The following is a 26,711-nucleotide window of genomic DNA, read 5'->3' on the forward strand; positions in this document are numbered from 1 at the left end:
TCATTATGTCACATTCAAAGAAAATCTGGGCCATTTCAATAGTTGCTCAAACTTGAGTCGACTCATCTCTTGCATCCAAACATTAATGGGTGCTTTGGAAGAGGGCATGTGGACCCTTCCCTCCTGAACACTCACTGGTACAGACGCAGCTGTCTCCTTCAGGCATACGCACCCAGGCCTTTATCTGTCTTTGTCAGTTTATGACATCTATCACAGGCGAGATAAACTATCCAGGTAATTCCGGGGAGGTTAACTCAATAACAACAAACACGTGATGGACTTGATGCAATCACTGTCTGAATGCAATCCAACCTCTGCCCCTCTCTCTCCCTCTCTGTCTACCCACTCTCTGCCCTATCTCCCTGCTCAATCCCCACCTCTCTCTCCCTTTCTTTATTTCTTTCTCTCTCTCTCCCCCTCTCTCCACATTCCTCCTTTCCAGGGGAGAAGAGGGCAGACGAGTGGAGCTCTGCGATTGGACCACAGGAGGTCATCGCGTCACAGAAGTCGGACGTTTGGAGGCCCGCTATTGTCCCCGGGGAGGTGACGGTCACCGACGTCACCATCAACTCCCTCACGGTGACTTTCCGCGAGGCACTGGTGGCCAAGGGCTTCTTCAGAGACTGGGGCTTGGCGGTCTGAGACCCAAACATGGGGTGGTGGGGAGGCATCGTCTAGAGAGGCTGGTGTTCTGCGACCTGTCCCTCTCTCTCTCCGGCCTCCTCCACCTTTCACCCACCACCTCCAACGGTGCACCCCCCTCCCCACGTCTCTACTCTACCATAGGCCCTTCTCACAACGGCCATCTTTACTTGTCCTAAACCAGTAAACAAGCGTGTATCCATAGATATATGACATGAATTATTCTCTTATCTACGGGCATACCTTTGTTTACCCATCTATGACGGGTCAAAATCGCTGCCAGGAAAAGGGCTTATTCAGGATAACGCTGGAAGTGTACTGTACATAATCTCAATAAACTAGTAGCTGTCAGTCGTATACTAGAATACAGTGCAAATACCTGTAACCCGTAAACACTTAGACTGTTATTACTGTGGCCTGCAACACGTGGCTCTAGTGTCTTTAGTGTCTTTTGTATGCGTTTCAAAATCCTTGATCCGCCTGCATGCTTCTCTCTTCCAGTACCAATCATATCAATGTGTCGATATACAACCTTCTCCGTCCTCCTTTTTGTAGGCCGAGCCGAGCCTAGCCCCCCCCCCCACCTCCCCTCCATACGAGTGAAATCTGAGACTTGTACCAAAAAGCTAGAAGCCCTGGACCTAGAGAGCAGACTGGACTGAAGTTGCACTGTATTTACATCATGAACGTGATGTGTCATCCCTGTGGAATCTCCCCGCTGGCGTCCCATTGGTCCGAAAGTTGTTTATCCCACACTCCGAGGATGATGGGTCAGCGTCTTGTGATCTGGAGCTGTGTGTGTGCGTGTGTGTGTGTGCGTGTGTGTGTGCGTGTGTGTGTGTGCGTGTGCGTGTGTGTGTGTGACCATGGAGCTCCAGGGAATAGGAAGTGCCTGATGTTGCATATTGTTGTTTCGCCTGTGGAGCTTCAAGGGTTATCTTTCTCTTTCCTCTGTCTCTCCTTTCTCTCTCTCTTTCCTCTGTCTTTCTATCTCTCTCCTCCTCACTCACAAGAACACACATACAAACGGATGAATACACACACACACACACACACACACCCTCACTCACAAGAACACACACACAAACGGATAAATACACACACACTCACACTCGCACGGATGAATGCACACACACACCCATCACACACCACTAACTGTCCCACAGTGTGTTTTTTTCTATTGGTAAATGCTCCTCCCCTCCCTGTTGACTTGAAGACGAGGGGTGCGAGGAGACGTAAGAGCGAGGAGAGGAGCGGGGTACCTGGAGGGGAGATGTACAAGTATTTTTAGTCATTATTTTTCTATATCGAACTGAATGTAAAACTATTTATTCTTTAAAAAAAGGAAAAAAAGAAAAAAAAGAAACCTGTGTATTTGCCACACAGACGACATAATTGAATCGTTTTTTATACCGTCAACAATGACTGCCATGCCGACGCCATAGAGGACTCACAGCAACGACGAGACAAGCACCTCGATTTCAATATTGCCTCATGTGGTCGCTTGTGCTGCTTCTGTCCACGGAGCAGAGAACCCTAGCACTTTGTCATGTAGTGAACCTGCATATTATCCTACCGAGTCCATAAAATGTCTGTGTGTATGTGTGTGTGTGTGTGTGCGCGTGTGTGTATAGGATAAGTATTTCTATTGTACTTCTAAAATAAATGTTGCACATGTTTAATATGATCCAGTTCAGTGTTACCTCCCTTTTAAAGGGGAACACCACCCAAATAATTCCAATATGTTATTTCCATTGACCATTATTCACACGGTGGCTCAGGTTGGGATTCCCTTACAACCGGTTGGAAAGGAATCCTAACCTGAGCACGACATAGGAGCGAAATGGCCACCGTGTTATTATGGTCATCGGCCCAGGAACGTTCAATCAATATTTGTGAACGTGAGCGACTCTCTCTCCCAACGCCAGAAACCAGAGAAGCAAGAATCAAAGTTGTGATGTAGACAATGAATGGGAGACTGGTTTTGTGGACCCACAGAATGTTTGTTTGAGTTTTTATAGATGGTTTGGAAGTCAATAATAACATTATAAAAGGACCCGCGTGTATTTCCTGTTGCAACGCGAGGAAACTATAAAAGAAGGAAGGGTCACTGTGTAGCGTGTGAACGCACATTGGTGCCATGTGTGAAAACGTTCAGTTCGGCCGACATTGAGTTGAATTGTATCAGTCATGTCCTTGTTTATGATCTGTCATTTAAATGGGTTACTACCTCGGATGTCAGAATCATCGTCAATGTCTTGCATTGTTGACTAGCTAACGTTTGATATATTGGTTGATGTATATTTCCTCAGATAGCTGCTATATTTTGGGTGCTACAGATCTAGGTGCTCTGTGTCATCTGTAAAAAGACGATAGAATACTTGTCTATGGAGAGGCTTCAGACTTTGTACCTTATGACATCACAAATTTGAGTTTTAGCATAATTTCTGGATTTGGGAGCGTTGTTCATTTTCACTAATATCTTTGTACTGTCTTAGACCATAGGAATGATGTATACATTCTGAAATTGAGCATAGTTCCCCTTTAAAGGAACACATAAGTGCATTATGGGATATGCACTTAGTCTTCCCCAGAGTCAGACAAGTAGATACTAATTTCCTCTCTGCACGCTATGGACCACTAGCCTAGCTATTGGCCAAAAACACCTCTCCCAGAGTGTTAAGTTAGGCTAGTGGTCCCTATCCGCTTCCATTAATTTGTGCTAAGCTAGGCTAGCTTGCAGCTGGATAGGTTTCTACTGAACGTGCAGAGAGGAAATCAGTATCTATCTTCTTGTCCGACTCTGGAGACATTGAGTGCATTTCTCACAATGTTGGCGTGTTCCTTTAAGGCTGTCCTCGATGGAAGAAATTCCTAGTCGACTACTAGTAAGTCATGGGATTCTGTTTACCGATGGAATAGTCCATTTATTAAACATATCTGTAAGAGAAGAGTTCCCCACGTTATTGTCCTGCAAGTGAGTGCAGTCAACATGACCTCTTTGAATCTTTGACTGTTTATTAAAGACCAAAGCATATTTGTGATTGTCGTACTGCCACGGATGTGCTTATTTTTCAATAACTTACTCCGCATGGAAACAATACCCCATGGGAAAAGAAATGTAATTGATCTTGAAGATCTTCATTCAACTAAATGTCTGTTAAGTCACTATCTATCAGCGAATGAGATAACACAATGATGAATGAGCCTATGGCCCACTGATGGAAGCCCTTGCCTATTCAGCATTACCAAGTATTATGAACTGGGTGTCTGTTGTGACATTCGCGGGAAAAGATCTTGCTTAAAATGAATTAAGTAAATAAAGTACTAATGGACCACAGGGAAAAAGGTACATAATGTACATTGCTATAGCCATAAGTAATATATTCACATATTGTATTGAAAGGTACAATGGGCCTCATTCACCAATACTCTCTTATTATGTTTCTTATATTCTTTCTTACCTGTCTATTAAGAGAAAAATAAGAAAAGCCACCGCCACATTCATCAAGCCGTTCTTAAAGTCCAAATCCGTTCTTACCCAGGTGTGTTGAATGATGAATCCAACCTGTTCTTAACTCATTCCCCGCCAACGATGAGTATACTCGTTATTGGCCGCCAATCGAATAACGCCAACAACGAGTATACTCGTTATTTGATCGTTATTTATTTTATTTGCTATTTCCATTCATAAATCATCCAGGAAGGCTGTGGTACCATAGGGAATGAGTCTGAGATCGCAAAGGTCCAATACCGCCGCCTGGTGGTATGCGGCCGATATTGCACTCCATTTGAGACTCTATCTCTCTGTGCGTAGATGAAAGTCATCCGGGCAGAGTTTTCTAGTAACGTGGATCAAGATCTTCACCTGATCGCATTGAATAGTTTTCGGGATGCCCGATTCATTATGCTGTGGGGGGTTATGTCGTGGCCCAAATGGACATACGATCTAGCAGATGGCAATCAAATAATTGGAATATTCTTTTTGGAATCTCACCGGCCACAGGTAAGAGCAATTTAATGTCAATTTCAGCTTGGTTGTGTATTGTTTTCATAGCCATCGCCCTGATCAGCGTATGCTGTTGTACTAACGAATGCCGTTATTGACAATCAATTAATCAGAAACGACCCGACCCCCCCCTTTCATGCATGCATGATGGAACATAATATACCGATCATATGCATTAAAATTTTTAATTGTAGCGTGTATAGGGACGAAATGGATTAAGTATAATATGCGTCGCAGCCTATTACTGGCCTCCCAGGAATTACCCTAAACCGCTCTAAAACCATACTTATATTCACCACGGTATAAAATGGGAATGTATGGATGGAAAAAAGATTCCTTTTTCACATCTTGAACGATAGATACTCGATATATAACAAGAGGTGCAAATCCAGAGCCTGCAGAATAATGAAAGACCCTCACCACCCCAACAACAGCCTGTTCAAGCTGCTGCGGTCAGGCAAACGCCTGCGAACACCAGCAACTAGGACAGAGAGACTTCGGCTCAGCTTCTTCCCCCAGGCCATCAGAGCCTTGAACACTGAACTCTCCACACACAAGCACACATGAGCACACACACAACACACTGTACACGCTCACAAACTAGCAGCCACTTTAACATGAGCACACACACATTCATGCTGTACACGCTCACACTTATGGTCACTTTACAAAAGGAAAGGTCACTTTAAGAATAGTATAGTATAACTTGAGATTGTATAATATAGCATTGTATAGCAGTGTACATAAAGACCCAGTGCCTCATCCATAGCTAACAGTGTATTGCACTACCACAGGACCTAGCATGTCCTACCATGCTCTGTAAAAATGCATGTACATATACTGATATGCCTTACTTTGATTACTTGTATTATTGCACAATGTCGTTCTATTGGATTCTTATTATATTTATATTAGTATTATTGTATTATGCACAATCACTAACTCTTGACTTGACTTGATGTCAAATGGGCCATAGTATTGCATCCATAGCTATAATATTTAAATAGTTATAGCCCTGCAAACAAGATGAGCGACTCCCATCGTTTACAGCGGTGGCGGTGCAGGATGAGGCTAATCCCCGGCGGTCAATGAGTTAAACTGAAATGTCTCACGACTCGCGACTCAGTACATGTGTGTGTGTTCCTGTGGGTCGCTAATCGCATGTGTGTGTGTCTTAATCTGATGACAAATAAAGACTTATACGTATACGTACTGTATAGTGCGAAATAAATCGTTCCAGCAAAGTAGGCTTTGTCAATACTGAACGACTGCGTGCTTGTCAAGAACCAATCGTGCAGTAGGTTGGGAAATTCCGGATCTGTCACCCGTCATCTCTCTCTGAAAGGTCCCTGTGGCTAAAACCCCGAGTGCGCTCAGAACTTGTAGGTGTGGAGCAGAGAAGAGAAGAGAGGAGAGGTTGTAAATATGCGTTCTATGCGTACGGCCTGGGCAGCCAGAGCATCTAACTGTTCTAACAGCAATATATAATCAATTTCAGAAGCAGAACGCACACAATAAGTTATAATTATTATTATTGAAAAGTTCTGGGTTTATAAAGTCGTATTTTGGGGCAATTGACCAATGGTTTGCTTTCAACCCATGAACTCCGTCCTCTCACCTTTTTTATATATATTTTTTTTATTGTATCTACTAAAACTGTATTGTGTTGTTTGTTTTGTAAAGTGTCTTTGAGCATTAGGAAAAGCACTATATAAATCTGATGTATTATTATTATTATGAATGATTTTTTTTTTTTTTTTTTAATGTTTCTCATCTGGGTACTTGTGCTCTCGACCACTCTTAGAATTTGGTCTTGCCTAAGAGAAAACATTGCTGAATCCCAGGTAAGAACAAAATAAGAAGAAATGCTAGAAATCTGTTCTTATATCGCTTCATGAATGAGGCCCAATGTCTATGTATTACAAATAAGTACATATATTACATAATCATAGTATTACTGTGTATATCAGGGTGGGTGGGTTAACCGTTAGTGTAGTGGTGAGTCATATTACAAAGCATAAATATATTACTCATGGCTATAACATAACATACATTATGTACCCTTTTTCCTGTGGTCAATTAGTACTTTATGTTTTCTGACAAGACTATGAAATGGAGATCTTCAAGATTGGCAATTTAAAGGTAGACTCTTATGCCCTCAAACAAGCGACCTCTAGGCAAAAGGGTCCCGCTTGGTATTGCACTTTGTTTTAGTTTTGGTCTGATGTGTGGGTTGGAGTTGAGCGGGGAGAGGTCACCGTTTGACGGCATTAGAGATTCTACCTTTAAGTTGTAGTTGACTACAATCCTCCTAAGAACCCATTGGTCACCTAGCTGGTAATCAACTAAGACTTCCCCTCACTGCTAGTACCGAGATTTACAATCTCCTACTTCAGATGGATCCGCTGTAATTGATCACTTGAAAGGTGCTGTAAGTGGTGTTTCATTCATTCATTTCATTGCGTTTATTTGTTAAGAGGGACAAGCACATTGATGAACATTCATAGAACATAAAATGCACATAGAACGTAAATGCACCAAACCATTTAGCCAGAGGCTAGTTTCCATAGGCAGTCTCCCTGCCAGGAGTTAAAGGCTGCTCCTAGTGGATAAAAAGGTTAGACATGGCAAATATAAAAACATCTGGGAAAATATAAACATGGAACATCATTAAGACAGCCCCACATAGTTTATATCAATGTGTACAGGTCTGATTTGAGACTAGCCATACTTTTTGCTGACTTTTGAAAGAACTATAGGTTGGACATTCTCTTATTGTTGGGGGTAGACAGTAGACTGTTCCACAGATCACCACCTCTAACAGACAAGACCGTCTGGCCAGAGGTGTTTTGTTGTAACACTTTGAATGCCCAACCCGAGTTTTCTCGGGTTTACCCCCCGCGGGTTGAATGCCCATAACGAGAATATTCATTTTTTCTCTCTTTTTTTTTTTTTATTAGCGATCTGAATTCATATTTCATCAACCGAGTCTACCGTTGGTAAATCAGCCACCCCAGGCGCTCAGATGTGAAAAAAGCGCCCCCTATCGTCTCCCAGATGGTAATTCACCCTTTTGGATTGGACTCAATGAAAATACATGGGGGAAAAAAACCCGGACTCCACATTTTACTTCTCACGCATGTAACCGGGGCCGATCAGCTTCATGTTGGACCCTCAGCACAGCGTGTATACGCTGTTTTACAGTATACGCGTGGGATCAATAAAAGGATCGATTTTTGGAATGGTCGATCAGGAATTGGAATAAGCCATTTGGATACCATCTGATCTCAGGTAAAGAATCTATTTTACCAGTATTAGGATAATCAGACCTTTTTTCACGGAGATATAAGCTTTCCCCCTATATGTGATATGGCTGTTTTGACTGTGCGAGTGATCAGGAAATAAGAGAATCGATTTACAGCTTGCGGCACCAGCGTGCATACGTACACATATACTATCGATAATCTAGCATTTATTTGAAAACGATTCATAAATAGGCCGAACAATGACAACGTTCTAGAATATTACAGTACATCAGCGTTTATCAGGGATCCTTTTTTTTTCTTCTTGAAAACGAGGGCTTTTCAAAATGCTATAAAACGGAAATGAACCGATAAAAAAACAATCCGCTTCGACAATGTTGACTGGAAATGGGTCATTGATAATGCGACGGGCAGATTAGACACATAGCCATAATTTAAAACATAGATTAGGCGATATTAACGTTAACATTGAAGTGGATGGTGGGCATTCAAGCACTAAATGTGCGCCCCCTGCTGGGCATTCAAAGTGTTAAAATAACTGGTCTATATGTTAAAATAATAGCTCTACATTCCGACAGCCATCACTGATATAGAGTGTCTGGTCAGTAACATGGGTCTCCCAGTCCCTCCGCTCTGCAGTAAACAGAAAATACATTTCCTGGTAGCCTGTTCCCACTTTAAGAGAGAGAACTACACACTGCAAAAATGGTCTGACAAAAGCAATTATGTGCTTGAAACAAGCGAAATAATCTACCAGTGCAGTAAAATAATTTGGCTTGGCAAGATTTCTTGAAATAAGTAAAAAATAATATCTAGGGTACTCTCTCCTGATTGGATAAAGTGGGAACGGGATACCAGAAAATGTATTTTGCATTTACTGCAGAGCGGAAAGACTGGGAGACCCATGTTACTGACCAAACACTACATCAGTGATGGCTGTTTGAATGTAGAGCTAATTAACTTATTTTAACAAAGAAATACCACTTACACTACAGCCACTTTAACTGATTCAGCGGCAATCACGGAAAAAGTCGGGTTAACTCGCCATCGCTTGAGCGCCAATCACGAGAAAAGTCAGGTTTTAATCGTTATTTCTTTTATTCGCTATATCCATTCATTTTTCATCCATCCAGCCTGACGTTATCATTGGGAATGGGTCTGAGCTCGCAAAAGGCCAATACCGCCGCCTAACGCCTTGCAGCCGGTATTGCACATAATTGGAATCCCTCTGGCTGGGGCTGTGCATCGTTCTAAGAAGTCTGATTGATTGATTGATTGAAAACTTTATTAACAGATTGCAGTACAGCTCAATACATACAATTGTTAAGGGGATGCAGACCAGAGAAAGACTTTCGTCTTGTTTACATCAGGGTCCCCCATTTTCAATTCATCATAACATATGACACACACGACATACAGATAAGACAGTACTGCTACATCTATACATTTATGACATACCAGATTTGCAAATACAGTAGTTTGTGATACAAAAATAGTCCAGAAAAGAGAGTATATACATTTGACGTAGAAACTGTACATTGGAGGAGGTTGGGTAGGTGGGGGGGACTGTACATTGGAGGTGGTTGGGGGTTGGGTAGGACGGGTGGGTGGGTGGGGGACACTGGAATATTGACAAAACCATACTTGGTAATTTACTGTACATTGGAGGGGGTTGGGTTAAGACATTTACAGGGGCCAGTTTCGAATTGCAGTCTCCCGTAGGTGTTCTTTGAAAGTCCGGTCCAGGTTTTCCTTCTCGGGCAAGAGTACGTTATAACACACGGATTGGGGGACACTGGAGCAGCGTGGATTCATGTGTTTTGGTTGAGAAATGTTGGATCAATAAACGCAATCAATATTTGGAATGGCGATCAGGAATTGGATTTATCTTTTTGCAGTACATCAGATGTGAGGTAAGGACTCTATGTTACCAATCTTGGGTTAATCCGATGTTTCTTTCGTAACAATCACAAGTGTGTGTGTGTGCGTGCTGTTGGCGCCGACCAAAGCACGGAGGGGTGACTTTTCAGCCCCCGCTTCCATGCGCGCATGATTAAACATATAATACCGATAATCTAGCGTTTATTTCAGAACGATTCATAAATCAAGCGACAAATGGCACAAATTCTAAGGAAATGCATTGAAGCGCCGTTTGCTGGAGTTTATTGGGATTCGACAGGATCACTCTAAAACTATATATACGGTATAAAACGGAAATGTATGAAAAAATTATCTGTTTTTTTGCATGTTGACAGGAAGAAACTCACTGACAATCGACATGTTTATTAGATCCATAGCTATAATATTTAATGTAGTTTTAGCACTTGCAAACACCGGCATTATCCCCATTGAACAGAGCGCTGGCCTTCTTACAAGGTAAACAGCGACCTCTAGGCGCGGAATGAGTTAATCAATGCATTGTTGTGTACGCTGGCCGCCTATTCTTTAATCCCAGCCGAAGAGTGCTGCCGAGTGCTTCCACATTTTCCCTGATTGGCTGCGACACGCCCGCAGAGCTTGCGGCATTATGTAGCCGTAATCCCAGCTGTTTTTCCATCGACGCTTAGCTCAACTGGTACGCCGCCGTGCTGTGGAGCCTGCGGTGCGGTTGGTCACAAGTTCAAATCACTTCAATTTCTTTTTTACGTTTATCATCTCTCGCTATAAACGTGCATTCTTCCGCTGGTTAAGTTTAGGCATTCTTTCGGAGTTGGTTAAGGTTAGGGTTAAGTTAAGGTTAGGCATTATTTCGGAGTTGGTTAAGGTTAGGGTTTGTCACAGCGAATGCCTGTCTGTCTTTCTTGACGTGGAGGATGCAGCCTATTTCCGCGGTCACACCTTAACCAACTCCGAAATAATGCCTAACCTTAACCCTGGCCAATCAGAGAAACGCGACGCACTCTTCGGCTGGGATAAATATAGACGCACCCTGGCCACTGTTCACTATACTCATACTATGACAGCATTCAAATGCTGTGAGAAAAATGGTTGTCATCACCTACTCATTTATCCAATGCAGATATCTAGGAAAGACACAACACTTAAGTATTTTTTCAATGGTACAAACATACTTTATTGTACAATTAATTTATTGGCAAAAAAATCAGACCACCAAAATAACTTAAAAAAAGGAAAGAAAAGAAACTATTGAAAATGGAGCAACAGTTATTTCATTTTTGCTTCCTCTCAGCAAGCACCAAAAAATGTTAACGAGAAAAAGAAAAAAAAAAGTGGTCAAAGATTCCATTTGAACACTAAACAAATATTTAAATAGTCTTTATTTCCAGTCTCTCTTTATGGAGAAGAAACAATAAAAACAAAACAATTTGTTCAGTTGCCATCGGTTTGTACAGTGATTCAGTATGTTTTTCTTTTACATCTATATTCATGTACATGAAAACACCTCTTCAAAAAAAAAAAAAAAAAAAACACGGCATGGTCTCTACTCCACGGCCTCCCCAGGGCGGACCGGCTTACCGTCCGCAGTGTCATTTTGCATTACCATAACATCTTCAATACAAAAAAACGTTTTTTTTCTTTTCCATTATCTAATAATTCCTGTAGCTTCAAGTTTTATTTTCAAAAAAATAAAATTAAATAATATATCTATATATAAAAGACAAGAGATTTTTCCCCCCTTGTTTTTTATAAAATAAGTCTCAAGATATATTGCCACCTGGTTCTGTTTTGCATACCCTCCCTCCCTTTGCCCAGCCAAACCCAACCTTTTGACAAAAATAGTGAATGAGTGAATATTGTGTCTTCGATTTTCTTCGTAAAAAGCTAAATGACCAAATTTTATATTTATTTTAATAACACAAGTTAATAACCCTCCTCTCGTCAGGGCTACTTTGTGCCATGTGTTCCATGTCTTCTAAGTGTTGGGTGTTTAGTTCACAGATCTTAAGGTGTGTGATTTGTTACAATACCCCCAACCCGCCCCCAAAAGATTTGTCAAAAAATACACATAAAAGGCGCATTGGTGCTCATAGACCTACTACACCCTATACTGTACCTTTACAAAATATCAATACTGTACAATAGCTCAAGAGTAGGCTTAGTTATTATAGATACAGGAAAATCAGATCAAACAGGGAAAAAACACGCAGTAGAAATAAGTTCTCTCTGCTCTCAAAAGTCTGTACAGCTTTTCTTTTTTTTTATTACAAAAAGAACAGTATTTAAGTCCACCATTTGTCTTAACTTTGTACAGTAATAACAAGATTAAATTAAACTTTATGGTAGCGAGGCCGACGGCTGAGACCCAGCAGGAAGGGATAACACAGACGACACCTTTGACCAAAAACCTGGTCTGAAAAACGTACAGGGAGCCATGGAGGGAGGTGGGGGGGAGAAAAACACCCCCCTCTGCGGCCCACATCAGCAAACCTACTTTATTCCTCATCACAGGTCATAATGAGGCCATAATATTATATACACAACTTTTTTTTTTTTTTTTTTTTTTTTTTACATTTTCTTTCTTTTATTTATTTTTGTAATAATCGGCTGGCTTGAGACATGGCCAGCCGGAGACATCAGCCGTCCATCCATAATTTTGTAGTCAACTGTCAGAAGATATGAGGGGTGGGAGGGAGAGTGCACATTCATAGGAGAGAGAGGGGGGGGGGGGCAGGTGGAGGGCTGGCTCTCGGGGATGAGGGAGGACTTGTGGGCTTCTGTCCCACTACCCCCCAACCCTAACATTCCCCGGGAGGATTCAACCAGATCCTCTGTCGTGAGTGAGATCGCAGGACACCCGCGTGTTAAGCACCTCCCCCGAACAACACTGTTTTAAAGTTTCACTTAGATCCCCGACCCCTTAACCAAAACTAATATCAATGAAGAGGGAGGGGAAAAAAACTAAACGGTCAAAATAAAACTGTGATAAGGTCACCCCTGAACAGTCATTAACAAAAATAGATCTATGTATGTGAATTATTGGAGCGGTCTCTGTAACGTACATTGCTGTTTAGAACCGTCCTAAAAATATATACTATTAACGGAAGATATGTTGTTTGCTTTAGATCCAAAAGAAAAGCAATATAGTGATCATAACAATATTGTGAGGAAAAGAAATACACTTCTCTGCAAAACAGATACAATCATGACTGGGTATTTAAGGAGAAAAAACAAAACAATAAAAAAGGTACATTGTATTAACTCACTTTAATTTTTCGCCACATTTAAAATCTTAAAAATATTCATAAAAAAGGCAAAAATTCTCAGTCCCCAAAAATATTAAGTGTGTGTCATATGCTAAGGAAGAAATCTCCGACCCGAAATACTCCGCTTTCACCTTTTTGTACACAATTGGCAAAAATATATAGATATATATTAACAGCAATAACTTACCATTGTTTTAATTTATTCATTTATTGACTTGTAAGATTTTATGTTGCATCTCCCATAGGAAGGATGTTTCAGTTCTTTTAATTTATACATCAGAAAAATATTTAAATAAAAAATAAAACTTCTAAAAACCAAGCCATAGTCAGCCCTTTCTCTCATTCCATACACAGTTCATCTTCATTGGGGGACAATTCATCGGAGAGAGAAAGGGAGTCATGGTAGATGGAGGCTAGGCTACATAAGGTCTAAATTGTTGTGGTTTATGTTCGTTCCCAGCTCCTGGTTGTTGTTATTGTTGTTGCTGTTGTTATTCCCACCCAACATGTCTGACTGTCCCCCCGGCCCGCCGTGCATGCCCGACATCCCACTAAGCTGGGACATGATAGCGTTCTGGTCCGTGCTGAACTGACTGGGGTCTACCGAGTTGCCCTGCTGTTGTTGAGATAACTGTTGTTGGGATTGGGGGGGTTGGGGCGGTGCCATGCCGCTGTGGTGCTGGCCTAAGTGGCCCGGATGGGGAGACCCAGTTTGGGTCTGCGGGGAGATGCGGTGAGGGGAGGGCTGGGGCTGGGAGGAGGGCTGCATGCGCGGGGACGGGCTGGAGTGAGGAGGCTGGGACTGTGGCCTCGGCGAAGGCTGCGGGGATCGGACCTGACTGCTGAGTGACCCTGCGGGACCCAGCCCGCCTTGCCCCTGCATATGTGGGTGAGGGGACTGAGCCATCTGCTGTTGGGGGCTCATTGGACTGCTGTGGTGGGCTGGGGAGCCCCCTCCGAGATGTTGCTGCTGCTGCTGAAGTAGCCTCTGGTGGATGGCCTGATGGAGCATGGCTTGAGTCTGGGGCTGTGAGGGACCACCTACTTGCTGGGGCTGCCCCGGTCCACCCCCCCCAGGCTGGGGTCCAGGTCCCCCAGGTCCTCCACCCCCCCCCCCAGGCCCTGCATCCTGCCCTTGCAGCCCACCCATTGAATTCTGCTGCTGTTGCTGCTGTTGTTGTTGTTGCTGCTGCTGTTGCTGCTGCTGCTGCTGCTGTTGCTGTTGCTGTTGTTGCTGCTGCTGCTGTTGTTGTTGCTGCTGCTGTCGTAGTTGCATTTCATGCTGGAGCCTTTGTTGGAGGGCTGCTGCTACTTGTTGATGGGACAATGAGCCAGGATAGCTTTGCTGCTGGCCTGGCTGCCCTGGTCCGCCTTGGGGGCCTCCCTGCTGCTGTTGGGGACCTCCACCTCCAGGCTGGGGCTGAGAGGAAGGAGGCATCCCTGGTTGTCCCTGCCCAGGCTGCATGAAGCCTTGCTGGGCTTGCTGCTGCTGGAGTCCCTGAGGCTGCTGGAATTGCCCATGGTTCCCCATTTGTTGTTGTTGTTGTTGTTGTTGTTGTTGTTGTACTTGTAGGTGGTGTCTTCTAATCAACAACTCTCTGAACTGTGGATTCATATTGGACATGTTGCCTTGTTGGCCTGGTTGCATCGAGCCCTGCTGTTGTTGTTGTTGTTGTTGTTGTTGTTGTTGCTGTTGTTGTTGCTGTTGTTGTAATGCAGCCATTTGCTGCTGTTGCTGTAAATTCCCGGGCAATATTGGGCGCTGTTGTTGTTGTTGTTGTTGTTGTTGTTGTTGTTGTTGTTGTTGTTGTTGTTGCTGCTGTTGTTGTTGTAACTGCTGAAGCTGAGCCATAGTGGGCATATTCCCTCCTGCTGCACCCTGACCCATGTTCATTCCAGACTGGCCACCTTGGCTCACATTAACCTGCTGTTGTCCATCCATGTTAGCCCCAGGCCCTCCACCTACTCCTCCCGCCCCAGGAAGGCTTCCTGGAGCCCCCTGGAACCTCACACCGCCAGGCCCCCCCTGTGGAGGTCCCCCTGGTCCTCCAGGGCCAACCTGAGCTCCTTGGTACCTGGCTGCTCTCTGCTTGATAAAAGCAGCCATGAGGAGAGGGTTGGAGCGGAGGATGTTGAGGACCTGCTGCTGTTGGAGAGGAGAGCTTGGAGAGCGAAGGGTGCGCAGGAGGTCTTGCAGCGCTGCCTGGGGGAGATTCCCTGCTCCAGCCATCGCAGCGGCAGCCCCAGCTGCACCCCCTGGACCACCCATGAGCTGCATCAGGCCACGGTTGACAACTGCCTGCTGCTGTTGCTGGGGTAGCTGTGCCTGCTGCTGTTGTTGTTGCTGTTGTTGTTGTTGTTGTTGCTGCTGCTGTTGTTGTTGTTGTTGCGCAACTGCTTGTTGTTGCTGCGGTGTAAGAGAACCCATCTGTGCCATCATACTTGGCCTCTGTTGTGGGGTCATGGTCGGTCCACCTGCACCCCACTGTTGGTTCGGAGGCTGAAGTTGCCCTCCAGCTCCTTGCTGGACTTGCTGGAGCTGCTGTTGGACTTGAGGTGGTAGCTGGGACTGAGGGCCTTGTTGCATTCCTGCTAGCATTCCCTGTTGCTGTGGATCTAACATAGTCCTTCCAGCCACTCCCTGAGCCTGGGGAGACATGCCCTGTGCCCCAACCATCCCAGCCCCAGGGTGAGACATGCCCATCTGGGCCTGTGGGTTCTGGTGGTGAGGGTGAGGGGCCATCATGCCCCCCTGACCTTGGGCCTGCCTCTGGAGGATCTGGGCCTGGGCCTGAGCCATCTGCCTCTGCGTTTCTGCTAGACGTTGGATCTTTAGGGCCGTCTCTACTGCAGCAAGAGGGGGGCCCTGCTGTTGGCCCTGCCCAGGCATGGACCCCTGTCCTGGGTTGGGTTGTTGCTGCTGCTGGGGTGGGGTGGCTGGTCCCATCCCTGGTTTACCCAGGGACGGGTGGAGAGGGGAGGCTCCTGGTGGTCTGGGCGTGTATGGAGGCAAACCTCCAGGGTGCTGCTGTTGCTGGAGCTGGAGCTGCTGGACATTGGGAGGCTGCTGCTGCTGCTGAAGCTGGGGCACCATCTGCTGCTGTGGAGAGTTCATCATCCCGCCTCCACCCATCTGCTGAAACTGGTGGTGCTGGAGGTGGTGCTGAGGAGGCATGCCTCCACCTTGCTGTTGGTGCTGCTGTTGCTGCTGTGTTGGAGACCCCATTCCCCCCATCCCAACTCCCTGTGGTTGGGGGAGCGCAGGCATATTCCCTTGGGTAGGGGTCTGCGGGGTAGGAGGTTGTGTGCCCACTGACGTAGGGGTACTGGGGCCGGTCGCTCCGTTGTTGGCTCCCGGAGAGGGCAAGCCCCCGTTGCCCGGAGCTCCTCCCGGGGGAGGCTGGCCGACTCTCTGCATGCTGGCCATCCTCCTCCTCAGCATCTGGGCCTGCTGGAGCCGGTGCTGCAGCTGCTGCTGCCGGAGCTTGTGCTTGATGTTCAGGCAGAACGGGACAGGACACTTGTTCTCCTGACAGTGCTTGGCGTGGTAGCAGCACAATGCAATGAGCTGTTTGCAGATGGGACACCCTCCGTTTGTTTTCCGCTTGCAGCCTTTGGTGTGCTGGACGACGCGCTTCATCTTCTGGCAGGACGGTAGGGAGCAGTTGGCGTTGCGGCACTGGCAGGCGTGGACCAGGGACTGGATGCAGCGCTGGATGCTGAGGCGGCGCGAGTCTCCGGGGCTCTGGGTGGCTGCGGCCGACTGGTTGTTGCTCTCGTCGTCTAGACCCAGGCCCAGTTTGTCCATCTTGTGCTCGTGGCCCTTGATGTTGTAGCAGGCGCCACACAGGTCGTAGTCCTGAAAGAAAAGTTATTGGGTTAGAATTAGGGATGCACGATATTGATTTTTTGACACCGATAGATAACTTTATGCTCCTCAAGCCGATAACCGATATTTATTGTATTATAATATTTTTTTTAAATGTATATATATATATATATATATATATTTTTTTTTTATCAATTTTTTTTTTAGTATTTATAAGCTCCGACGTCATCGGTACTGCTATCTGTACTCGAGAAATTATGGAGTTTTTTTTGAGGAATTTAAACGTCGCAAACTAATCTTGTTGGCCGTTGTCTATATCTCTCCTGCCTCTGTGTCTCTGCCTGCGCGGAGCGGGCTGTGCTGTGCTCTCTCCTCTCTTCCCCTCCCACACACACACACACACACACACACACGGGTGCTGCGCTGCCGAGTACAGACAGCTCTGCTCTCATAATGGCGGACAGAACCACACGCTATCAGTTTTACCACAGTACTGGCAAAACGGCATCCCTAGTTAGAATGTTTTCATTGAACATTATGGCAATGTGATGTTCTAGCTCGCTCGTCGTATCATCCTCTGTTATCTTAAAGGCCAACTTGCAGGTTGTATTTTTGTTCAATAAACAATGTGACTAGGCCAACGCTGACTTTCATGAAGAGGGGGGGAAAAATTATCGAAATTGACCCAGTTTTTTAGCGTTTTTAATCAAACATTTTGTCGACCAAACCACAACCTTGCGCACATGCATATTTTAATCCATGGTTCATAGCGTGCGTGTGTCATCTTAATGATGACGTCACACAAGGTGCAGGGCAGCAGGGGGCTCAGAGTCACAGGGCAGGTAGTGGCAGGAAGCAGAGAGCCTTGCTACTACTAGCCGAGGAGCTAGTGTCTGTTTCACCTAACACTATTGCTCCGTGATCATAGCCATTCATCTCTAAAGCTAACCACTATTTGTAAAAGCCACAACCACGTTACCATATTTGTAATAATGTAAATCATTGTGTCGTTGTAAATATTGTGTATATAACGTTAGTAGCTAAGTTAGCTAACGTAGCTTAGCTTGGTAGCCAGCATTCTCGAAACTCCTAACAATGCCCGATTTAAAATGGTTCTCTCCTCTTTGTATACCTTTGTCCTCACAAGTATTCTGCCAGGGAACTTATGGACACGACAATAGTAGTAGTTATAAGGTGTTTGAGCTTGTAACGTTAACGTTAGTTAGCTAATAGCTATCGTGGTAGCCCGTTTCGTGACTGTGATGCACCGAGTGGGCTACTATTGTGCCATCAACATGCCGCAACGTGTAGCTTGCTAGCGGCATGATGCGTGTGCAGTGCTTTGCCCCACAGGTCTGAGAAGAGGACCTGCACATTTTACTCGTTACCCAAACTCCTCTACATGCCCAATCTAAAATGGTTCACGACAGTAGACATAATGCTAACGTTAGCGGGGTAACGTTAGCCAGAGCCATATAGTCAGTAGTACTATGACCCGGACGGGCATAAGGCATAAGTTGCCTCGAGTGACGTCACGGCCCTGCTAGCGTCTGATAAGCTTTTTCATTTGATCCGTGCATGTTATTCGTGCATGGACCTTTTTAACCCTTTCTGAGTGGCATTTCCGGCATCAAATGGAAAAAAATAAATAATGAAATTAGATATCAATGATGTAAACTACCCATAATTGAAGAGTAGGGTCTAACCTGCAAGTTGGCCTTTAACTCTCTTGACTTATTACTCTCCCACCTTTAAAGCCGTTATCCATCAATATCATACCACCTAGTTCTCCTGCAATCATGCCGTCTTTTCTATGCCTCCTCACCTTTACATAACAGAGTAAACTACTCTGTATTGGGACTATGCATTGCAACAACATTATGTATCAATATCAATTTAGTTAGCTGTTAAATTAGGTGTGTATGAACAAATGGGTGGGCATATAGTTGTGTACAGTTAAGTAATTAAATAATTCTTAACTATTTCACATAGTTGGATATTGGATGATATTGGAGCTAGTCCAAGGCTCTAGTCCTTTGTCCCGATTACTTGCAATGTCATGTTATGATGCAAGTATTATGTTGCATGGTCACAATGTACGTTTCTTTTGTGGACCCCAGGATGAATAGCTATTGCAATGCTGGATCGTAATAAATTAAACCCGATATTTAACCTATACAATGCCCCACAGTCCTTTCCACCTCCCCTCCTCACCTCACAGACGGTACAGTGGAAGCGGGTCTCTACGTGGTGCTTGCACTCATTGCAGGTGTAGACGAAGCGGTCCTGGCTCTGGTTGTGCAGCTCCACCAGCATGCACATGGAGCTCCACTTGGCCCTCCTCAGCGAGCTGAACTCCAGGTGCTTGTCCCGGGCCAGCGTCAGGAAGGCATCGCGCCCGTCCATCAGGTCACAGGCCATGAGCGGGTCCGGGTCCGTGATGGGCGGGAGGGCGTTGGCCATGGGGACCGGCATCAATCGGATCACAAAAAACACCTGGGAGAGAGGAGAGAGAGGGGCAGAGAAGACAAACGAGGAGCGAGGTGAGGTCATGTGAGGGAATTGAGGGGCGTTTGGTGAAAGGCGAACAAGAAACAATTCATTTATCTGCCTAGTTGCTGGGATACAACAGAACCTATTCACACACACAGAAGGCCTGGGAAACGGGAACGACACAAGACACAGAAGGCAGCCACTGAGACGAGAGAAAGAGCCAAACACCTATTAGTAGTGAATGAGTTTCAAGTGAAACCACTCTGCTCTCCCAGTTCAGTCACTGACCACTAGTGTACAGCATCAACCACTCTGCTCTCCCAGCTCAGTCACTGACCACTAGTGTACAGCATCAACCACTCTGCTCTCCCAGTTCAGTCACTGACCACTAGTGTACAGCATCAACCACTCTGCTCTCCCAGTTCAGTCACTGACCACTAGTGCACAGCATCAACCACCCTGCTCTCCCAGTTCAGTCACTGACCACTAGTGTACAGCATCAACCACTCTGCTCTCCCAGCTCAGTCACTGACCACTAGTGTACAGCATCAACCACTCTGCTCTCCCAGCTCAGTCACTGACCACTAGTGTACAGCATCAACCACTCTGCTCTCCCAGTTCAGTCACTGACCAGTATAGAGTGAAATATAAACAAGTGTATGAGAGGTGTTTTTCCCTCCTCCATCCTCCCGTTGTACCTCTTTGTGTTTCTCCATGGTGGCGTACAGTTTCTGCGAGAGGTCGTTGCAGACGTTGGGCATCCCGGGCTTCTTCTTATTGGTTCGGCTCAGGCTGCTCTTGTTCTTACTCGTCTTCTTGTTGTTCTTCTTCTTGGCATTCTTACTGTCACCTTTAGTGGCCTGGAAAAGGGGGGAGGGGGGTTAATGATGTAGTTGGTGGCTGTAATATTTTTAAAAGTTTAGTGATTTTCTTTGATGAACAGTATACAATGGAAGGGGTGCATAACATGGCTGCTAGACAATGTTCTAATTGATGCCTTCCATTAATCCATTTGACTGTTTGAGCAAAGTATCTGCAAACCAATCAACCACTACACTCAACATTTAGAGCACATACTCTTTGAGTCAAATAATAAAACTTATTTCTATAGCACTTTTCATACACAAATTGCAGCCCAAAGTGCTTCACAGCAGTAATGTTGATATAATGGACATAAAATTGGCATAAATATAGATGTGCAAAAAACTTGCAGAGAATATACAAAATAAAAACAATGCATAAAGTGCAGACATAAAATAATTATTAAAATAGACAATCATAAAATATGGTCATTATCATTAAGATTCCTAAACCAACCAACCAATAGGGCGGCTAGGTGGTGTAGTGGTCTAAGGCACTCGCCACCAGTGTGGAGACGCTAGGATTCGCGTGTTCGAATCCAGCTCTCCACATTGTTTTTCAGTTTGGCTGGTCGTCCGCAGTAATACACATTGGCCGTATTACGGGGAGGGAAAAACTGAAGGGTGGGGATCGAACGTTGTGAACAAGCGACTCCTACAAGTCGGTTGGTGCGCCTGCGCAGTAGAATCAGGAAGTGTCGGGGGCAGCGTGAGCCTCCCACGCGTTACTCCTCGAACACTGAGAGATCGAGCTGCGCAGGTGAAAAGATGCGACTGCTGTTACCTCAAGTACCGGAGGGGACTTGTGCTATGTATGACTTAGTCCTCACTGCAGCCGGCTTGTGGGAGGCAAGAAACAGCGTTCGTGACAGGGGAGGGTTGAATTGGATGATACGAAATTGGGATGGGAGAAAATATAGAAAATGGAGAAAAAGTGGATCAAAAAAAAAAAGATTCCTAAACCAACATTCCACAGCATATCCCTATGGGAGAGAGGTCTAGCTCACTATGTTAGCTTTAATACATCAGACCGGCACATACGGGCAACAACTTCACGCCATTCCTTTAGACCGCTATTGTATTTGGCCGGTATGAAAATTGTTGGCAGAACGCTTGAAACATGGTTTGAAATGTTTGTTTTGTCTGCGCGTCAAGTTATGTCCAATGCCGGCCGCCATAGACCTGTTCGCTGTATACTAAACATACCGTGTTCGAGCCAATCAGCAACACCAACTGAGTCACGTGACTAAGTTGCCCCCTACCTGCGCGAGCTGCTGCGCTAAAAAAGTACGACGGGGCTCTATGGAGAATGGACACTCCCCTGATTAAAAGTTGTTTCAAACCAAAACGGCTGGATGTCATTTTGCCAAACCAGCATGGCTGTGAGTGTGAGTCTTTCACCTTTTGCATACCTATCTATTGAGCGTTCCATGTTTTTGTGAAAAGTTGCATTTGATCCGTTTTCAGGCAGGCCTCTTCAGTCTTCCCCCTATGGTATTTCCCCAGTCAACTGCAGGATATTTCCCCATTTCCCTACCTGGACATTTAATGTTATGCATCTCTGGGTGAAGAGGTAATGACCATTTCTGGATCTTGATCATCTTCGGCGTGATTTATATGTTTGTTTTGTAAACATCGTCTAACCCCCGTTCACTCCACAAATAGTTTCCCCCCCAAAAAAAGTCGAGGCGATCAGAGATCATGATGCCGGTCTGATGTATACCCTTTGAAAAAACACCCTACAATAACACACAATAAATATTGTACAATATATAATGCAGATTCTCTAGGACTGCATCATGAGACGAACACTCCCTTACATCGATACTCTCATTAGAAGTGCTGTTCTCCTCCCTCTTCCTCTCCTCCTCCTCCTGCTCCAGCTCCTTGATGCTCTCCTCCAGCACGTTGGGCCAGAAGTCACCCTCGAAGTAGGGCAGCTCCTTGGCACTGGTCAGACGGTCCTCCGTCGCCTGCTTGAAGACATCCTGATGGGAGAGGATGAGAGACAAAACATTTAAAAAGATTAGGGGTGGGCGATATGACGATATTAAATAAATATCGGGTACAGTTCATTAACATTTCAAAGGGGACATGCATTATAAATGCCTTTTTTCTGTGTTTAGCATGGTTTTATAGTAATACAGGTTAGTATCAATGGGTCTGTGTCTCTAATTACCATATTGACTCATCAGTCTAGTCTCGTGTTCACGAGATCCTCCCTCACTCAACTGTTCTGATTTGACGGTTTCTGTGACGTTAATATAGCATTGATTTGCATAACTAACGCCCCTCTATTGTATTTTAATATACTTGTGCTGTTCAAGTTGGTCATGAGCAGTAAAACTCCTGTTTTTATACATAAACAGCTTGTTTTTAGTAATACTGTGCACAAGCATTACACTAGAGGTTCCAGTAGTGGGCAGCTTGAATTGCCAGGTCCTAAAACCAACGCTTTAAGGAGATATTTTATTTTTAGAGCATCAACTCTTTATTTAATTTTTTTTTTACTGTAATGTAATTTTAGCCATCTTAATTGTTAGTTTCATTATGCATTGTGTGTACTGACTTTTAATCATTTTGTTTTTGCAATAATAATTGTTTTTGTATGTTTTTTTTGTGTGGACCCCAGGAAGACTAGCTGGTTGCTATGGCAACAGCTAATGGGGATCCTTAATTAAATCAAATCAAATCTATGGTTGACAGCGACAGCAAACAGAGCAGGCAGATAGTGTAACCCGACACTTCCTCAGAGCGAGGCAGACAACGAGCGAGCGAGAGAGAGCGAGAGAGAGGCGCAAGGAAGCAGCAGTAGCACATAGTTACTAATTTACACACAACCTGGGCTGGACCTCACGCGGGGAAGCAGCAGTAGCACATACTCATTTACACACAACCTGGACCTCACGCGGGGAAGCAGCAGTAGCACATACTCATTTACACACAACCTGGACCTCACGCGGGGAAGCAGCAGTAGCACATACTCATTTACACACAACCTGGACCTCACGCGGGGAAGCAGCAGTAGCACATACTCATTTACACACAACCTGGACCTCACGCGGGGAAGCAGCAGTAGCACATACTCATTTACACACAACCTGGACCTCACGCGGGGAAGCAGCAGTAGCACATACTCATTTACACACAACCTGGACCTCACGCGGGGAAGCAGCAGTAGCACATACTCATTTACACACAACCTGGACCTCGCGGGGAAGCAGCAGTAGCACATACTCATTTACACACAACCTGGACCTCGTGGGGAAGCAGCAGTAGCACATACTCATTTACACACAACCTGGACCTCGTGGGGAAGCAGCAGTAGCACATACTCATTTACACACAACCTGGACCTCGTGGGGAAGCAGCAGTAGCACACTCATTACAAAGTGCTTATGGGTGGAGCCAGGCCAAAACAGCCTGAAATCCAAAGTGAGAAAAATTTGGCTTTTGAGTACTTGACTTGAAATAGTGCTAGGAATAGCAATGCATGTCCCCTTTAAACGTATCGTGAACATCATGTTTCTCACAATCCCTCATGTCCGTTTCTAAGCCGCCGCGGCTGAGATTACTTACTTTGGCGCAGCGCTTTACTCTCTCGTCTCTCCCTCTCACAGAAATAAAATGCACACACACACTTACGTCACGTACACACACATACACGCACACCCAGAGACTGAGCCACAGGTTTGTTTGGAGGAAACAGGGAAAGGGGATACGAGAGCGTGAGAGAAGTGGAGAGAGTTTAGCGAGTTTAAACATTAGCCCTACGTGTTTTATTCAGAAACACGCTGAGGCGGATGAACTGCGTTCTAGCCATTAGCATTGCGGCTAGCGTAAATGAGCTAATAAGGCACTGGATTCATAGCTTGATAGCTAGCGTCGAAATCCTCTATTGTCCGAAGATGACGTCACGGCGCCCCAGCTACACTGGGGGTGGGGTACAGTCTTTATATCTATGGGGGTACTACCGAGACGAGTAGGTACCACGCAGACAGTGGAAAAGCAGCATAAGGGCTTGTGTCCATAGCGGAAGTTTTTTTCAAGGCAGACTACTTTGAAAAGCAAAAAAGAAAAAAAGCTCAGAGAGGGGGGCGGAGCTAGGCGATCATGGAGTGAGACGTGTTTCACGTGAGCTCCCTTCTATCGTGCAAAATATACTTTTCTCCCCATTAGTCTTTATTTTATTTTTATTTGTTATTTGTCTGCTTGTTGGGTCGTCGAGTTTCAACTACTTGCGTCGACTTTTTTCAACTTTCTGCGATGTCGGTGGAGACCAGATCCATGAGCACCCCAGCCGGCAAACTGCCACCGGATCTACCCTCGCCTTCGCCCGGTATCAGTGAGATAAGTGAAGCTGTTCTCTCGGTCATGACCAAACTCCATGCAGACTTTGAGATACGCTTTGCTGAAACACAAAGAAAAGTGCAGGCGGAATTTTTTGATACCCTTCATCGAGAGATGTCAGAGGAAATTAGGTTGGCGGTCGACCCGTTGAGAGACAAGATGGAGTCGCTGCATGCTGTCTCCTCGGCTAATGCTAACGAACTAGCCACGCTAACGACAGAGGCCTCACTACAAGGCGAGAGGCTGGCGGGTCTGGAGACCTCCCTGCTGACTAGGCAGGCTGAAGTTGCCAAACTACAGTCGGTAATTGTGGAAATGCAGTCCCGGGAGAGACGCTACAACATCAGGATTGTTGGTGTACCGGAGGGCAACGAGGGAGGCCGTCTCTCGGAGACCATGCCGGAATTGCTGCAGAAAATACTGGGGAAAGATGTCCTCCCCAGCCCTCCCGTATGTGAGTCGGCCTACAGAGCGGGCAAGACCAGTCCTGGAGTGAACAAAGAGCCGAGGCCCATCATTGTCAAGCTAAACAGGCTTCAGCAGAGGGATCTCATCATGCGGTCGGCCCGTGCCAGAAGGGGTAAACTAAGTCTCTGCAATCACAAAGTGGCCATTTTCGAAGACTTTACGCCGGAGGTTCAAGCACAGAGAGGCGAATACAAAGTGGTCATGTCCAGGCTATGGAAACTAGGCCTGAGGCCTACGCCAGGGCTATTCAACTAAATTGTTCAGGGGGCCACATTGTCAGAAACCCAAGGGGCCAGGGGCCGGACTGCCACGGCGCCTCCCCGTGCTATGAATATATGTACACTTGACACAACACGCAACCACATTTTCACAACTTTTATTTAACTACATTGCAAAAGTAGTATACTTTTCAAAAAAAGTGCTTCATTTATGTGCCACATCTGCAACATCTCCTGCAGAAAGTGCTTCATTTATGACTGCAACAACTGCAACATCTCCTCTTCAACATTTCAATATAAAAATAAAATAAAAAACAAACAAGTGCATGATGTGCATCTGAACATTCTAACATCAACACTTGAACAAAAAAACACATTTATAGTGCAGCTGAGCTTATGAAAAAGTGCTTCATGTCTGTGCAACAACAGCAAATCACAGCATCTTATTAGCACTTATTGTCCACTCTTAACTCTCAAACATCAGGGGGGTGGGGGGCAGACAGGCCTAGCCTACATACACACATCTAATGAGAGCGATTGCACTTCTTTGACTGGGCAATGGCAGAGAAAGAGGGTTCATAGGAAGTGAGGGCTACCCGCAAACAGTGATGCAAATGCTCATTTGTCAAGGAGGCACGTTGCTTGTTTTAATGGCATTCATGTGAGAGAAACTGGATTCACAGGTGTATGTTGAGCCAAACATTGTTAGCACAGATATTGCCAGCGTTTTTATTTTGGGGAATGTCTTGACATGAATACACTTTATCCAAAATGTTGTGGTGGATTCATTCTCAAGTGCCTGCTTCAGAGCAGATGATGCTTGCATGTCAATTATTTCAAGTTGCAGGAGACCTTCATCAATGTGAAGTGATGCAAGGAACTCTTGTCCTTTTGTGGAAATAGCAGCTACATTGGCAAATGGGTTGCTCACAAAATGCACCAATTCTCTGGACATGTCAAATTCATCAAATCGACTTGCAAAGTTTTCCCTCAATTTATCAATGAAATCTGTCATTAATTGAGTGACTTTTGGCTCAATTGTGCGTGTTAACGTTGACATGAAAAGAAAAAAGTAATTATTTTTTTTTTTTATCATCATGTAATCTTTGGCGGGCCGGATCTGGCCCGCGGGCCGCCAGTTGAATAGCCCTGGCCTACGCTATTCGCTCCCGCGAAATTATCTGTGCTGGGTAAGGGCGATGATCGGCGTTCATTTTGGTCGTTGGCTAAAGCGGAGGAATATCTCGGGGGGATAGCCGAGACTGTAGCTTGATATCTATGTCGGGTGAGTGACTTGGCGATGTGGGCCTGAATACATTGATAGGGCGGTCTGCTCACAAATGCTTGTTGTCATGCCCAGACAGGCTAACTGTCCACTGCCCATCCAAACTAGCGGGGCATCCCAATGACTTCT

General features: G+C 45.2%; 2 protein-coding genes across 3 annotated transcripts in view; one reads left to right on the forward strand and one right to left on the reverse strand.

The window, feature by feature from the left end:
* cbx7b (chromobox homolog 7b) overlaps positions 1-951 on the forward strand; it is a 31,242-nt gene extending 30,291 nt beyond the window's left edge. Inside the window, exon 6 of the mRNA XM_084322699.1 lies at positions 443-951. Coding sequence (XP_084178825.1) covers positions 443-642 — 200 coding nt within the window. The 3' untranslated portion in view covers positions 643-951. The remainder of the gene's footprint in view (positions 1-442) is intronic.
* A 10,009-nt stretch (positions 952-10,960) lies between these two features.
* The window catches only part of ep300a (EP300 lysine acetyltransferase a), a 171,807-nt gene continuing 156,056 nt past the window's right edge, over positions 10,961-26,711 (reverse strand). For both annotated transcript variants that reach the window (XM_084323655.1, XM_084323654.1), the window contains exons 28-31: positions 22,082-22,249; positions 20,100-20,261; positions 19,123-19,404; positions 10,961-16,938 (exon numbers count right to left, since the gene is read on the reverse strand). In XM_084323655.1, coding sequence (XP_084179781.1) covers positions 13,498-16,938; positions 19,123-19,404; positions 20,100-20,261; positions 22,082-22,249 — 4,053 coding nt within the window. In that variant the 3' untranslated portion in view covers positions 10,961-13,497. The remainder of the gene's footprint in view (positions 16,939-19,122; positions 19,405-20,099; positions 20,262-22,081; positions 22,250-26,711) is intronic.

The sequence above is a fragment of the Notolepis coatsorum genome (genome assembly GCF_963971535.1).
Source record: "Notolepis coatsorum genome assembly, chromosome: 10".
NCBI classification, from domain to species: Eukaryota; Metazoa; Chordata; class Actinopteri; order Aulopiformes; family Paralepididae; genus Notolepis; species Notolepis coatsorum.